The following is a 15,551-nucleotide window of genomic DNA, read 5'->3' as shown; positions in this document are numbered from 1 at the left end:
TCAGAATTGCACAAACACTTCTTTTAGCAGTCGGATCTGCTGATAAGTTTAATTCCGGAGTTTAAATTTTGAAATTCGGCTCAGATTAAGAGATTATTGAGGTTATGGCATGTGCGGAAATGAAATAAAGCCACGAACGCTGGCGTCTTTTGGGCATTTATAAGCATTGCAATATATCCAGCAAGTCATAGGTATGATGATCAGGCATTCCATGATATGAGTGAGGAAAGTGACAAAGAAAAACTTTCTCATTAAGAAATGGTAGCAGCCTGTTCCAAGTTAAGTTATGTTTGACCAAGCCAAAAAAATGGCACATTAATACCCTTGATAAAAAATAATTAAATAAGGTCATTAATTATCTTCAAAAGGGGTGTTTACATTAACTCAAACACCCAGTTTTCATTCATACATTACCCTGGAGTTCCCTTAATATTCATATGAAGTTTGGGGCCGCTAGGTTTTATGGTTTTGGAGTTAAGGAGGAGACGGACGGACAGATGGATGGACACACACTGACATTTATTAATGTACATATGTATATAATAGTGTCAAAGCATGGCAAAAAAATGTCTATATTTAATCTGGTCATTATTTGATTCCATAGATCAAAAATTAAGGAAAGAGTATTGGTTAAAGCTTTCCAGCAAATGTTGTGGTTTAAATGTGCAAAGCTACTGGGCAGACCACAACACTTTGGATACAAATCGTTTCCTCAAAACCTTATGAGATTAACTTTTAAATAAGGTTAAACACTCTTTCCACCAACTCCTCCATTTGTATCACTAACCAAGCAATTTGCTAATGTATTTCACGATAAGTGTTTGCGGGGAGCTGAGCAAACATGCTCTGGATACTACACTTTCTTACACACCATCTAATACCTCCTATTGTTTGGATCACTTCTTACCTGTCTGTCAAGATGCATTCCAAGCAATCACATGAGAAAAGGACGTCTCTATTTGATCTAGTTCCATCATCTTCAGTCGTTTACTTCCTTAACAGATGTCTCTCTACTTATGACAAAAATCGTCAATTGCTCCAATCTCCAGTTCCATCCTCATTTTAAAAAGCCAAAATAAATTTCCACCTTGCAAAAAGAAACATCTTTCACAGGATATAAATGCCCTTCAAAATAGCACACCTGTTTGTCTTTTACCTTTTATTTCAAACATTGTCAAAACATTGTCAATCAGCTTCTGAAATACCTGCACCAACTTTCTCTTTTCTAACCCTTCCAATTTGGATTCAGATTGGTTACCTTGTGATGAGACTGCCCTCCTGAAGGTCACAAATGATATTTTCACAAAGTGGTCTGGCTATCATCTACAATCCTAACATTTATGGACCTATCAGGTGCTTTTGACACAGTTGTCCATAATATATCACTTGTTTTGGCATCTCTGGATCTGCTCTTGAATGGTTTAATAATTAAGTGAACTTCGGCCTAAGTCACATTTGCTCTACGGTGAGGATACGGCGGCCGTACGCCCTCTGAATTGACAGAAACGTGCGGTGGCCGCAGAGTTTCTGCGGTGGCCTCAGGGTGGCTCTACACCGTTTGGCTATATTTTACAGGCCATAGGGGTCGCCGTGGAATTATAACGCAGAGTTATAACTTTTTTTCATTTCTACGTTCGCCGTAGCAATTCGACAAGCCGAAAAAAAAAACTGGTTAAAAAAAAAAATTAACCCATTCGTTACCGTCCTTCTGGCCGCACGTTCGCCTGCGGTCCCCCTGCGGTCGCCTTGCGGGCACCTTGCGTCTGCCTTGAAAATTGTATGGCCACCGCAGGAACGCCCTAAGGTCACCGTGCGACATCAAATCAAAGACCGTACGGTAACCCCACGTTTTCGGTCTCCACAATTTATAAATACGCCGTGCGTATTTTCTCTCCGCACTCAGCGGGGCAATTAAGGAGGAATTTCCTCCTCCCCGTTGATGCCAACCTGTGAGGGAGGGTGTCAAGGAAGATCGTGCGACATCACAATGAGATCAAAATGCTTTCAAAGAGGTTTAAAATGTTTTCATGGAACGAATAGCAACAGGCCACCCAAACAATAAAAACATATGTGACTGCTACATTGTGTGATGGTGGAAATACCGCGGCCGCCCTATAATTGCTAGTGGCCGTAGATTTTGTAGACCCCACGGCCGCCGTGGCAAATGTGACTTAGGCCTTACAGATCATGGGTCTACAGTAAACAGTGCTGAATATTCATCAGATCCAATTAATTTATGTTTTGGTGTTCCCCAGGAATCTGTTCTTTTCTCTTTATCTGCATCCACGCGGTAAAAATCTTAAGGCACTGCAGTCTGCAATATCGGTTTAAACCGTTGCGATGGTGATTACCCAGATCTACCTGTCCAATTAACATGATGATGAGGTGTTCCTTCATGCCAACTCTGAATTCCTGCCCTTCTGAAATTCAAACATGGGTGTCCGTGAACTTTCTCAAACTAAATGCTTTTAAAACTGACATGCTGGTTTGTGACCCCTTATCTGTTCTTAACAAAAAAAAAAAGCAAAAAAAAAATCTTCAACAGTTAAACTTGGAGATAAGATCACCGCTTCTTTCACCGTTTTAAATCTCAGTGTCACCATGGACCCATTTCTTTCCTACATTCCACCCGTTGCTAAAATCTGAAATCTATTTTCTTCCATTAGCAAGTTTCCGGTGTTGAAGAACATGACGGTTGGGAAAATAATTTGTTTTCCAGCTTTCGAAACAAAAAGGCTCCCTTATGGTGGTAAATGCAAACGAAACAGATGTACCACAAAGATACAAACAGCTGATTGGCCAAACCTGGTGTTGGCTTAGTGGTTCGGGTGGCGGCTTGGGATCCTAGGGTCCTGAGTTCAAGTCCCGTTGGCCGCAGAATTAAAATACACCAGGAGGTTGACTCAGCCTGTCATCCTTCCAAGGTCGGCAAAATGAGCACCAGTGTACTGGTAAGGGGGACACTGCATCAGCGGCATAGCCGCGTCCCAACCAATGATGCAACCAGCAGCCACAGGCTGCACTCGATAGAGAGAGAGCTGATTGGCCACATTATCGCAAGCATTCCACAAAGAGAATACCTGTAACATCACCTGGGTGTTGAGTCTTGAATAATGGACCCCAGACAGCATCAGTATTATTACATTTAAAAAAAAAAACCCCAAAAAACATTATTTAAAGGAGCTCGAGCATGTGCGTGGTTTTAAGTACTAGCACAAGAATCCTTTAGCATACGCTAGTAATTTACTCTGACTTTGAAAGACCTGCAGAACCTAACCGACACAAAGTGACTCGCCAATTTCTGAATTTTAAAGTTTCTGCCTGAGGATTAAAAACAAAAAATAACCATTTCACGAAAACCTATGCCCTTTGGTGGCATCAACACTGCATCCATTGTCAAAAGGTGAAAAACAAAAGTGCATTCCAGCTTGATAGATTTCTCGACAATTATGGCTCTAAAAACAAAATTCATTCCACGATAAAGTTTTGGCTTTCTCTCATGAAGCTCTACCGATTCCATCTCTGTTCAGGAGGCTGTGGGATTTCTATCTGATACTAGACTGCTAATCTGGCAAACTCTAGAGCCCTTCTTGCCTGATGTGCCGCTTTCTCTTCCCTTACCAACATCAGTCTTTAATCGCCTTCCTTACTAGAAAATAAGAATGCTGAGAATGTTACACTTTAACATCTGTTATATCGTTTCTAAAGTTATTTTTGGAAGCATAGCCAAGTGCTATTGGTTTCCGATTACAAGTTTATTGTTTTGTGGTTATTTTAGAATCTATGCTGAATGCCATGGCAGGCCGAGTGAAGGATTGGAATTTTGTTGTTTTACTGTGTATGTTGTGGATATATATATAAAAACATATATATATATATATATATATATATATATATATATATATATATATATATATATATATATATTTGTGTTTTCTGCCCATTTTCTACCCTCGGGTTAAAAAGGGCAAATTAAGGAAGATCGTGTGACATCACAATGAGATCAAAATGCTTTCAAAGAGGTTTAAAATGTTTTCATAGAACGAATAGCAACGGACCATGTACGTAGATGCAGGCCACGTCAGGTCTGTCGTGGCGATCAAAAGATGTAGGTTGTGTTTTTTTTTTACAATCATAACACAGAGTTGTTTTGCATACTTTGATAATGATTGAAACAACGTTCCAAAATTGATGACAATCTTTCAATTATTCTGCGTGGTACGTGAACAAAATTATAATGACATGAAAAAATAAATAAATAATAATAAAAAAAAAAAGAGTGCATCAGTCAACTCACACTGCCACATGTTACAATGGGCATGAAGGAGTTAATTAAACAAAAAAAAATCCCAGCCCTGTTAAAGGGCTCACAGCTTGGGGCAGGCTGAAACACATTCAGTGGCCTCTCGTAAAGGCTGCCTGCGGCCTCTTTGTGCATCTGGCAAACATGGTGCAAGCGGTTTTCTCTCTCGAAGGCAAAGCCACCAGGTAAGATCATATCAGAACGAGTTCAGTAAGCCGAGCAAGCTTGGGTCCAAGTCAGGCGCTCCATTATTAAGCTTCGCCAAGTGAGATGTATTCACAGTGCAAGCGGCACCATCCCTCACAATCATACCCTAACACCAACTTAGCAATGTAACACTTGCTGTGATGATATTCATGCGGAAAGGTCACTGTTATTGTCAATCAAAAGCAAACTCTGTTATTACCCTTGCCGGAGGAGAGGGCATTACATTTGGATCCGTTTGTTTGATTTGTCTGTACAACACGTGCATCATGTGCCAACGTAGACCACAAATTTTACACGTTATCTTTTTCATCCGAATATCTCTCGAAAGTATGTGCAACTTTTAATTATATCTGCTGCGCTTCAATGGACAAGATGAATCGGTGAGACGTTTATGAATCAAGGAAAAATTGTTTCATGTCAAACGCACGCTTATGCTTCGTGTCAAACTCAAACCTTTATGCTTGCTCCACCAAATTAAGCTAAGATAACCATTGTGTGATACATGGCCTCACATGTCAATGATGACATTTTTTTTTTTAGTGCATTTCAGCCTGAAACTTTTAGGGATACGTTGTCAGAGGATTGATGCACTTTCAAACATAGAAAGACTGATGATGGCCCACATTTAAAGTTAGAAATAGTCCCAATGAAATGTGAGCTGTTATTTTTTTTTTTAATAAAGACATTATTAAATCAGATCTGGAGCTGCATCTTGAGTGTCGAGTCACGCCTCGAGTGCTGTCACACTTCAAGGGTCGAGTGCCGAACTCTGGGGATCGTGCTTTTCTATTTGCAGGCTGTAAGGCCCATGTTGGAGCCGGACACGAATTGCACACACATGCAGACAGACACATGAGACGCACTCTGGGTACCAGCAACATCATCGTTATGCCCATTTTTCTCTCCGCACTCAGCAGGGCAATTAAGGAGGAATTTCCTCCTCCCCGTTGATGCCAACCTGTGAGGGAGGGTGTTTTTTTTCCATGCTCTATCCTTTAAATGCTGAGCGTCAAGCAACGAAGCAGCACGTACCACATTTAAAGTTTTTTGCATGACTCAGCAGGGGATTTCAACCACCAACCTCACAGACTCAGAGCAGATACTCGAACCATTATGCCAACGAGTCTGGTTTGAGGACTAAACATCATTCATACATCTAGAAGATTCTTCAAGAAAATGCAACAAGAGCGGAAATAAGTACAATTGATCACAGAGGGAATGAATGTTAAAGTCGAACATCTTTCCTAAGCTTCTGAGTCTGCAACCAAGTTCTGATGAACAAGCTGACTGCCCATGGTCGTCAACTTGTGTGCCCTTTTTGTTTATTTATTTCCTCCATTTTATTTTATCAGTCCTGCAAATTATTCTACGTTCTTATTAAAATGGTCAAATCATTATGGTAATCGTTTTGTTTTTCTTGTGGGCCACAACAAAAATGAAAGTTCTCACATACGATCTCCAGGGTCCTTTGTCATCCAGAAGCAAACAGCATGTTGTTTTGTCCAGTATTCTCTCTCTCTCTCTCTCTCTCTCTCTCTCTCTCTCTCTCTCTCTCTCTCTCTCTCTCTCTCTCTCTCTCTCTCTCTCTCTCTCTCTCTCTCTCTCTCTCGGCAGCATCCTGAAACATCCTCTCTACTTCCTGCAAAATTATTAACACCTCCTCGTATATCAACTGCACGTTGTTTCGGACAGTTCAATCACTCCTGCGACATTGAAATACACGCCTCCCAGAAGGCCAGTGTCGCTCTGCGTCAGCCAACAAGTTAAACAATGCAGTTTATCAAATGAAAGCCGATAAGAGTATATCAAGTGCTGCACGAGAGGTTAGGTGTAGATAACATTTTGAGCATTAGCTCTTCATCAGAGCAAAAAAGGGGGGAACCTACTGTGACAGGCAGGCTGCTGCTGCTTACCTGGATGCATAAATCTGCAGAAAATGAGAGGCTGATAATGTGACGCCATTAAACATGATCTTCATTGATGGCAAGACATACATTGTCACTTTGTTCCTTCATAAACCGCAGTCAACCACTGTTGGAGGTGGTCTTTCTAGCTTCTGGCCTTTCCTACTACTGTAATCTGTAATCGAAAGACCATATCTACAAAATTTCCTTCAAGGTAAACTGGCACCTTGGGATACCCCATACAGGAGCTGAAGCCCTTACTTGGCCTTTCTGAGCTGCTTATGAGGTGCACAATGACACACAGGAAGATAATTATGGTTTTTCGGAGGACAATCATCCCAATGCAAAGACATTGCTGCGCGAGTTCCTCATGAGTTCTTCGTGCAGCCGTGTCTGATCGGCGTTGTGACAATTGGCACAATCTTCTTCCCCTCCATCAAACAATTAATTTCCAAAAAGCATCTGGACACAAACATGCACTTTCTGAAGGTGTGCAGCATGTATCGACACTCAGTTATCATCACGAAGGGGTAAAGAAACGACTGACATACAATGTGACGTCATCAATCAACGCCAGAGAATCACATTTCTGTCACCTTGGGCCTTCCCAAATAAACGGTGGGAAGTGTCCGTAAATGGACGACAAAAGGTTGTGCAGGTATTGAAAAAGGACAAAAAGGCCAAACTACTTCACATATTGGGCCAAAGGAACCTCTAAACATGGAACGGCACAATTTGACATGTGACATCGAACAAAATGTGGCAAAGCACAAGTGATGGTGCTCCAACAATCTTCTTCTTCTTGTAAATGGCAGCTTGGCTGCCAGGTAGCTATCATTTTGTTGGGACACAACTATGCCACTGAAGCCCTGCCCCTATACCAGTACACTGGTACTCATTTCACTGACCTCGGAAGGATGACAGCCTGAGTCAACCCCACCTGGTGTTAATTCAACAGTTACGGGGCTTGAACTCAGGATCCTAAGATCCCAAACCAGGCACCCTAAATGCTAAGGCAACACCAGGCTTGTTCCAACAATGTTTGCTGCCAATGAAGACCAAAACCCCATTAGAAATAAAATAATGCTTGTGAATAAATAATCCAGCATATTTCTTGACTGGACAAAGACTTTTTGTAAGACAGTTTGAGGTCAGGTGTGGACATTTTGATGATTATATTACAGTGTGTTCATCACCAGGCCTGAGAGGATGGCCTCGAGGTGCACACACTCACCTCAAGAAGCTGTCTCGCCTGGGTTTGAATCCTGACCCAGCTATAAACTGTCATCCTGGTGTTTCACAGGTAGGGTGATTTATCATTGTGCGTGTCGTCTCTCGGATGGGCGTTAAACGGGAATCCTGTCTGCCAGAATTTGTTGGTGGATGTTAAAGATCCCACGGTGTCCTTCGCAAAGAGTAGGTGAGCTCTCGTCGGCACACTGAACAAATTTCAAATTCCTGCCATAACCAGCAAAGGGCATTGCATCAGCGGCGCAGCTGCACCCCTAGCCAATGATGCTACCCCACCAGCCTCGTGCTGCATACGAACGAAGAAGTAGTATTCATCATTATTGATAACAACTCCGATAGTATTCAGCACCATTGATAACACGCGACTATTATGGCCAACATACCCGTATCATCCATGCACCCTATGATGTTACATCGTTTCTTGGCATGGGTTACGATTTCCAAAAATTTAATTCTTCACTCGCATCCGGTCATTGATCAGATACAAGAAATTTCAGATTTTTCTGATAAGGATTTTTATTCAACCAATTAAGGCTGGAATACCACTTCACTGATGATATCATCATGACCAACCTATATGCCCCATGGGTAGTTGATGACGTATGTCAAGTTTCAATTTTTTTTCATTGAACGGTTTCAGACAAAATGACGTCCAATCTTTTTTCCTGTAATCCAATATGGCTGCCACACCATGTGACCTATGATATCAGAGTTGGCAATAAAATATTCTCCATGGGGAGTCACTCCTGCATTAAAAAAAAATTCGCATCGATCGGACGGCGGTTGCAGAGGAAACCATTTTAAAACCCAAAATAGATGGATGCGGACACACAGACAGACAGACAGACAGACAGACAGACAGACAGACAGACAGACACACACAGACACACAGACAGGGGCATTGCAATAGTCTCACATCCCCTTCAGGACAAGACTAATAATGAAGCAACACATGTCTGCCTGGAGCACGACCTTGACACGACCGAGGCTTGGGCTGAAAAATGGCGAGTTACAATCACACCTGAAACATGACAGGTAATGATTAGCTCCAACAAGAGATCCCCAGTTGAATATCCCTGACTTTCAATGGCAAAACAATCCCAGAGTTCACCAGTGTTGACATCCCAGGTGTCATCACTGGCTAGAGACTCAACTCGGTGAGCCACGTAAACATTGTGCATACAACAGCAAGAACAGAGGCTGGACTCTCTGCCTGATCACCTCGTGCCCTTCAAGACCTCTTTGCTGTCGACAATGTCAGGTCACGAGTGTGATGGAATACTCACTGCTAACAGCACTTAGGAGGTTAAATTCCACCCAGGACTGACCAGCTCATCCAATTGGTTCACCACCATCTCAACTCAACATCTCCCAGCATTGTGTGACAGCAGTGCATATCATCTACAGAATACTCGGCAGCAACTCATCCTCCCTGCTTCAACAACTGCTCTCGCCCACATTACCTGTACCACCAAGAACTGCAACAGTGGTGTGATGCTGGGAATCACACAACCTTCAAGTTCCACATCAAATCAAACAAAATTCAAGCCTGCGATGTCAATTACAGCTGTTTCATCAAGGATGGATTGAAAATTCGGAATGCCCTATTAAGTACCGCAGGAGGCAAACCTTCCACACAGGGACAGCAGCGGATTAAAGACAAGGCCCACCACCATCTACTCGGACCAACTCCAGGTGGGAACCAAATGCTGCCGATTGTGCCATCCAGCTCTATCACGAGTATTAACCTTCTATTCGTATAAAAGCCACACATCAAATAAATAACTTGTGCAATATGTAAAGGAACCCTCCACAAATGACACGATAGTAACCATATGGCATACGTTGTTATAATAATTATTAAAAAATAAAAAAAAGACAGTGCTAAAAGAAGAAATTCATAAATATTGTTGGCAAAACAAATAAAGAATGAAATTTAACAACGGCCATTTGTGAGCGATCTCTTTGGCTTCCGCATACTACTTATGGCTTTCCTGCAGGTAGAATTGAGTACCAACATGTCAAGTAAGAGATGTTCGAGTATGGGTTGGGAAAGGCTACATTGAGCTTGCGGTGACCATCGTAGTTTTTTAAACATCATAACGCAGGTTATGAAAGATACGTTCCCGAGCCAAGACCATTGGCATCCATTACCAACAGCTGCTGTTTCCACATTTGTCATTTGATCTTTGGAATTGGTTTACCCTGGAGGATCAAGGATTTGGTGTTTGGGGGCTGTGATAAACCTCTCGTTTTCCATCTTTATCTAAGCAATCAGTGAAAATGTGTTGTCAAGGCTGTTAGCGATCAATGTATGGTTCGTGAGTCTATCCCTCCGGTTTTATGTGCAAGAATGCCAGCTTTAATCAGCACAGGGGTCGCACTTGTCACAATATGCTTGGTGTTGGCTTAATGGTTTGGGCGGTGGGTTTGGGATCCTATGATCCTGAGTTCAAACCTTGCTCAGCTGTTTAATTAATACCAGGTGGGGTGAACTCTGCCTGTCATCCTTCCGAGGTCGGCAAAACGAGTGCCAGTGTCGGAGTGGTGACCCGTCCAGGATTGTGTCCAATAGCCCAGGAGACTGCTCAGGCAGCACCAACGCTCTGCATCGAGTATGGTCCCAATGGATGGATGAATGCATGGATAGATGGATTGTCGCAATGACTCCCAGTGTCTCCGCAAGCGATGCGGTGTCTCCGCAAGTGATGCCAAGTTGTTACTTTTGCATATATTTTTTTGTTATTTATTTATTTATTCCATTTTATTTCCTGAGCCACGCACATTATTTTTACATATATTTATCACAAGGGTCAAATGGGCTGACGGGATAGCCGAGAGGTGTGCACACTTGCCACTAAACCGTCTACCCTGGGTTTGAATCCCGATCCAGCCATAAACTGCCATCCTGGTGTTTCACAGGCAGGGCGATTCATCAGCGTGTGCGTGCCGTCCTTGAGATGGATGTTAGTTGGTGAACGTTAAATATCCCACGGTGTCATTCACAAAGAGTGGACGAGCCATCGCTGGCATTATGAACAAATTTCAAATTCCTGCTCTAACCTACAGAGGGCGCTGCATCAGCGGTACAGCCGTGCCCTCAGCCAATGATGCTACCCCACAGCCTCGTGCTGCATACAAAAGAATGATCAAACGATTATCCCTCATCGTTTTGTGTTCCTTGTGGGTGAGAACAAAAATTAAACTTTGCTGAGCATTACAATTAACTTTGTTATCAAGTATATTTAGGTATGTGTGTGCTTTGAACAGAATCAGGATGGCTGAATTGAGCAAATTGTTTTTCCTCGATGTTATCTTTGTGTTCCAAGGGCAGGATAGTTCTACACACACAAGTGTTCACAAGATCGAGGTGCATGGACATAAAACCAACTAAAAAGGCTTGCCTGTTGCGAGGAACATCGATGTTTGATGATACGGGCCGTATGGGGTCTTGTCCAACATCCGTGATGAAGCCGCTCGCCGGTTCCAGGTCATCATCCTCGACTCGGGGAGCCAATGGCCCAAGGCTGTTAGCAGAACTCAGGTCAGAATTATCGACAGATACTCCAGCTCCAACAAAGGCAAATGTGCAGCCGGTTGGTACTGACACCTAGGAAAAAGAAAAGGAAAAAAAAAAAGAGCATGGTCGGTGAAAGTGGTGGGGAAAAGATGGAGCCCTTTAGGCAACTGTGCATCCATTATTTTTAAAATGAAAACTTTCCAAGTGATGAAAAAGTCCCAGGTAAACATGACATGACTGAGCAAGGATTTCAAACGACGACACGGTGTGACGAGTGATGATGTAAAAGTCAGATCGACATGTTGGCCAAAAATATAAAACAAGCACAAGTAACTCACAAGTAACACAAGCACAAGTAACCCTTCTTCCAGCGACCCCCTCCTGGTAAACTTGCAAAATCCAAGCTGACTTCACACCTCAACTCTTTTATTCCTCGCATCTCTCATCGATGGAACAACCTTCCAGGGGCTGTTCTGTCTCACTCTTCCCTCCAAGGCTTCAAAGTAGGCAATGCACCACCATTTCTTTTAATCACCAATTCTGATCCATGATCTTTATCACCCCCATTAACCCTTCCGAAGCCAACGCTCTTTACTTGCTGATTTCGGTGTTTCCTTCCCATCTTTCTTTCTTCTGCTCTCTCTTCCTTTCCTGTTCGTTCATCCCCTTAACAGTTGTGCCAAATTGTTGCCCCGCTATCCCACTGTCAATTTAACCTTGCTCCCATATGAGCCTCGGTCTTATAGAATGAAAAAAAAAAGAAATGTGAAATCAACACAAAAAGTGAGTCTGGTCCACATTCAATGTGGTACACAAGCCTGGTGTTTGCTTAACAGTTAAGGTGGCTGTCTTAAGATCTTAGGGTCTTGAGTTCAAGCCCCTGCCCTCCCGTTAAATAACATCAGGTGGGTTGACTCAGCCTGCCATCCTTCTGAGGTTGGCAAAATGAGTCCCAGCTTACTGGGAACAGGGGGCACTGCATCAGTGACACAGCCGAACTCCCAGCAATGATGCAACCAGCAGCCACAGGCTGCATATGACATAATAATAATAATAATAATAATAATAATAATAATAATAATATGTAATAATGTGGTACACCAGTGATCTGTATAAAGATTGTCCATCAGGCCTCCAGGCTCAGTCTGCTGCTTTCATAATTGGTTTCAAGTCCATATTACGAGGGTGGGTCAAAGTTGGCCTAGATTCTTGCTTATAACATGTAGAATATTTGATGTATGTTAATTTTGAGGGGATTTGTCTTCATCCTGTTGGAAGTCACGACTCGTAAACGGTGGTTATGCTTTAATGCACAGGCTGAAATCAAAATGGTGGCAAATATGATCACATAAATGGTGAAACAGGAAATTATTATAAAATGGGTTGGCAGGATAGTCTTTAAGGTATTCACACTTGCACTGAGATGTGTAGCCAGGGTAAGAACCTTGGCCCATATCCAAACTGTCACCCAAGTGTTTGGCAGAGTAGGGCAATGCATCAATGTGTGTGTGTGTGTGTGTGTGTGTGTGTGTGTGTGTGTGTGTGTGTGTGTGTGTGTGTTCGCCGTCCATCAGAAGGACGTGAAGCCAGAGGACCCGTCTTCTCGCGGTGAACGCTGATGGATGTTAAAGATCCCATCGCCGGTACCCTGAACAGATTCCAAATTCCTGCTATAGCTTGAGGGAGCACTGCATCAGTGGCACAGCTGAATTCCCAGTAATTCTGGAAAGCAGCAAGCCACGTGCTGCACACAAATGAATTGTGATGTTTATGTTGAACAAAAACGAACAAACAAACAAAGCAGATTTAAATTTACAGATTATGGGCTCCATATTATCGTGATGATTGTCTGTTAAGAACATGACAAATGATGGATGTGACAGTGTCCAGAATGTACTTCTCACTGCAAGACTGGAGATCTCGATGAACAATGTGCACACCAAGCGATTCGAGGATCTTATTTTTATGAACCAAAAGCTTCCAAGGCTGGACAATGCTTTCAAAAATAATGCAAGAATTGTCTTTTTTCTTACTGTATCTAAGACTCATAGTGTAGCTGACACACACACACACACACACACACACACACACACACACACACACACACACACACACACACACACACACACACACAACAGGATTGTTCACTAAGACAAACAGCCACTGAGCTTGGGGGAAGTGCCATCACTTCCCAGGGCACTCTGGGTACCAGTGACATCACAACAACCGCTCCACTTTTCTCACCGCACTCAGTCGGGCATTTCCTCCTCCCCATGGATGGATGCCAACCAATTGTTGCTTATCCATGCTCTTATCTTTTCAAATACTGAATGTCAAGCAAAGAAGTAGCATGTACCTTTTTTTTTAGTCTTTGGTATAACTCGGCCGGGGTTTGAACCACTGACCTCCAGAGTCATAGTGGACGCTCGAACCATGACAACACCGAGTCTGATAAATGTACGTGAAAGATTAGGTGCAAAAGAAAAATCCAGGTCAAATTGTAATCACCCTCGTACACAAGACAATGTCGACATCATGTAAGCTGCAGAACATTGAAAGATTGTAATCACAACAGCTCTTGCACCTTTGGGTTTTTTTGTTTTTTTAAATATGATACGATAATCCTTTATATAGTTTCTGTGCTGTTAATGGTGAGAAAATTCCGCTCGTTGAAAATCGTCATTGACCGAAGAGGGCCGAATGTAGTAATTTCATTTATCATATATTTTATAAAATCATGTGGATTGTCGAAACTACCAGTCATGACAACGGAGACAGCCTGGCTTGTCGAGATGATGTTCAGAAAGGAGTAAGCTCCATTAAACTCACAGCGGAGATAAAGGCCATCTTCTCATCTTCCTGGAAGGAGCAATGGTCACCACTCACCAGCATTCATTCACATCCTCCCAGGCATTGTGAAGTTCCTTTGGCTCTGGGGAGATAAACTTGCCGTGCAATTGTGCAAGATTTCTCGTGATGCTGTTTTTTTTTACTTCTGTCTCCCAGTTGGGGGATTCACCAAGTTCACTTCACGAGGAAGAGTCCTAGTTACATCGAACATTTCCCAAGATCTTGAAATCCAAGGTTTTGGGGATTATTCACAACTGTTGTCAGGATGCAGAAACACAGGGCCTGGTAATTGCTCAATTGCTCAAAAAAAAACTAGAAGGGTACGCTTCGACGTTATCATATATGTCTCCACCCACATTATTACATCATAAAAATACTTGTACCAAGTTTGATTTAAATCCCTGAACCAAGATTTAGAATATTAAATATTCTGGCTGCCAGACCATGCGTCCAATCGGGTTGAAATTTAAAACGTATATTCCCCATGACTATTCGATCATAATTGTGACCTTTCGCGTCGATTGATGAAGCGGTTCAAGAGAAATCATTTTTTTATGATTTGCATTCAATCCAATATGGCTGCCAGATCACGTGACTTATTAATTAATCGTGAACACCTTGGTTGCCCCAAGGCTTGGGGAACATGTGGGTAAAGTTCCTCCTCAATCTGTCAAGCTGTTCTGGAGAAGAAGATTTTTGAAGGTTTATTCTTCAAAAAATCAAAGCTGGGCCAAACAATGTGACCTATGACGTCATAATTGGAGAACTTTTTGTTCCTCATGGATCATACCAGTAAAGTTTTGCCTCGATCTGTTTAGCCGTTTCAGAGATTTTTGAAGGTTTTTGTTTTTAAAAACAAAGCCTGCCAAACCACGTGACTGATGACGTCATCAATCCCATCCCCACGCCCCCCTCCCCCCACCATACAATTTAGCCCTAGATGACCCTCAAATATTTTCATACTGATCGGATAAAGCATTTGATGTATGCAATTATGACGTCATAACGAAGCCACCTATGACAACATCAACCAATCACACTTATTTCCCATTGGGAGTGCTTGATATGTGGCAAGGTTTAATTTATTTCCATGGCGTGGTTTTCGAGATACAGAGGTCCAAAGGTTTTACTTTTTTCAACATGGCTGCCACACCATGTGACCTATGATGTCATAATTATCAGTAAAACATTCTACACGAGTAGTTGCACCGATGTTGAAAATTTTGTATCAACCGGGTAAGCAGTTGCAGAGAAAACAGAAAATTAGCACGGACGTACGTACGTAAGTACGTACGTACGTACGGACAACCCAAAAACAATGCCTCCGGCGACTTCGTCAGTGGAGGCATAAAAACTTTAAAAAAAAGTTTTTCCTGTATTTCTTTTCAGACTTTCCTCGAGCTGACTTCCATTAGATTACATTGTTCCCTGGCTATGCTCGATGAGATGATGGTAACCCAGTCAATACCAACACTGAGCGATCCACCAATTTCCGTTTATTTGCTCACGCACTCAA

At 42.4% G+C, this 15,551-nt stretch overlaps 1 protein-coding gene across 7 annotated transcripts in view; it reads right to left on the bottom strand.

The window, feature by feature from the left end:
* LOC147020093 (zinc finger protein 704-like) overlaps window positions 1-15,551 on the bottom strand; it is a 134,481-nt gene that overhangs the window by 86,205 nt on the left and 32,725 nt on the right. For 6 of the 7 annotated variants that reach the window (XM_085896673.1, XM_085896672.1, XM_085896668.1 and 3 more), the window contains exon 2: window positions 11,070-11,275. Coding sequence is in view for 6 of the 7 variants with exons in the window: in XM_085896672.1 (XP_085752798.1) it covers window positions 11,070-11,275 (206 nt within the window). In the remaining variant the exon portion in view is untranslated. Of the gene's footprint in view, window positions 1-11,069; window positions 11,276-14,014; window positions 14,093-15,551 lie in introns of those variants that run through there. The other variant, XM_085896670.1, reaches the window with a different exon arrangement.

This window comes from Eptatretus burgeri, chromosome 9 (assembly GCF_056783735.1).
Source record: "Eptatretus burgeri isolate ZD-2024b chromosome 9, Ebu_testis_v1, whole genome shotgun sequence".
Classification (NCBI taxonomy): domain Eukaryota; kingdom Metazoa; phylum Chordata; class Myxini; order Myxiniformes; family Myxinidae; genus Eptatretus; species Eptatretus burgeri.
The sequence above is the reverse complement of the archived record's forward strand: the minus strand, read 5'-3'. Positions and strand labels throughout refer to the sequence as shown.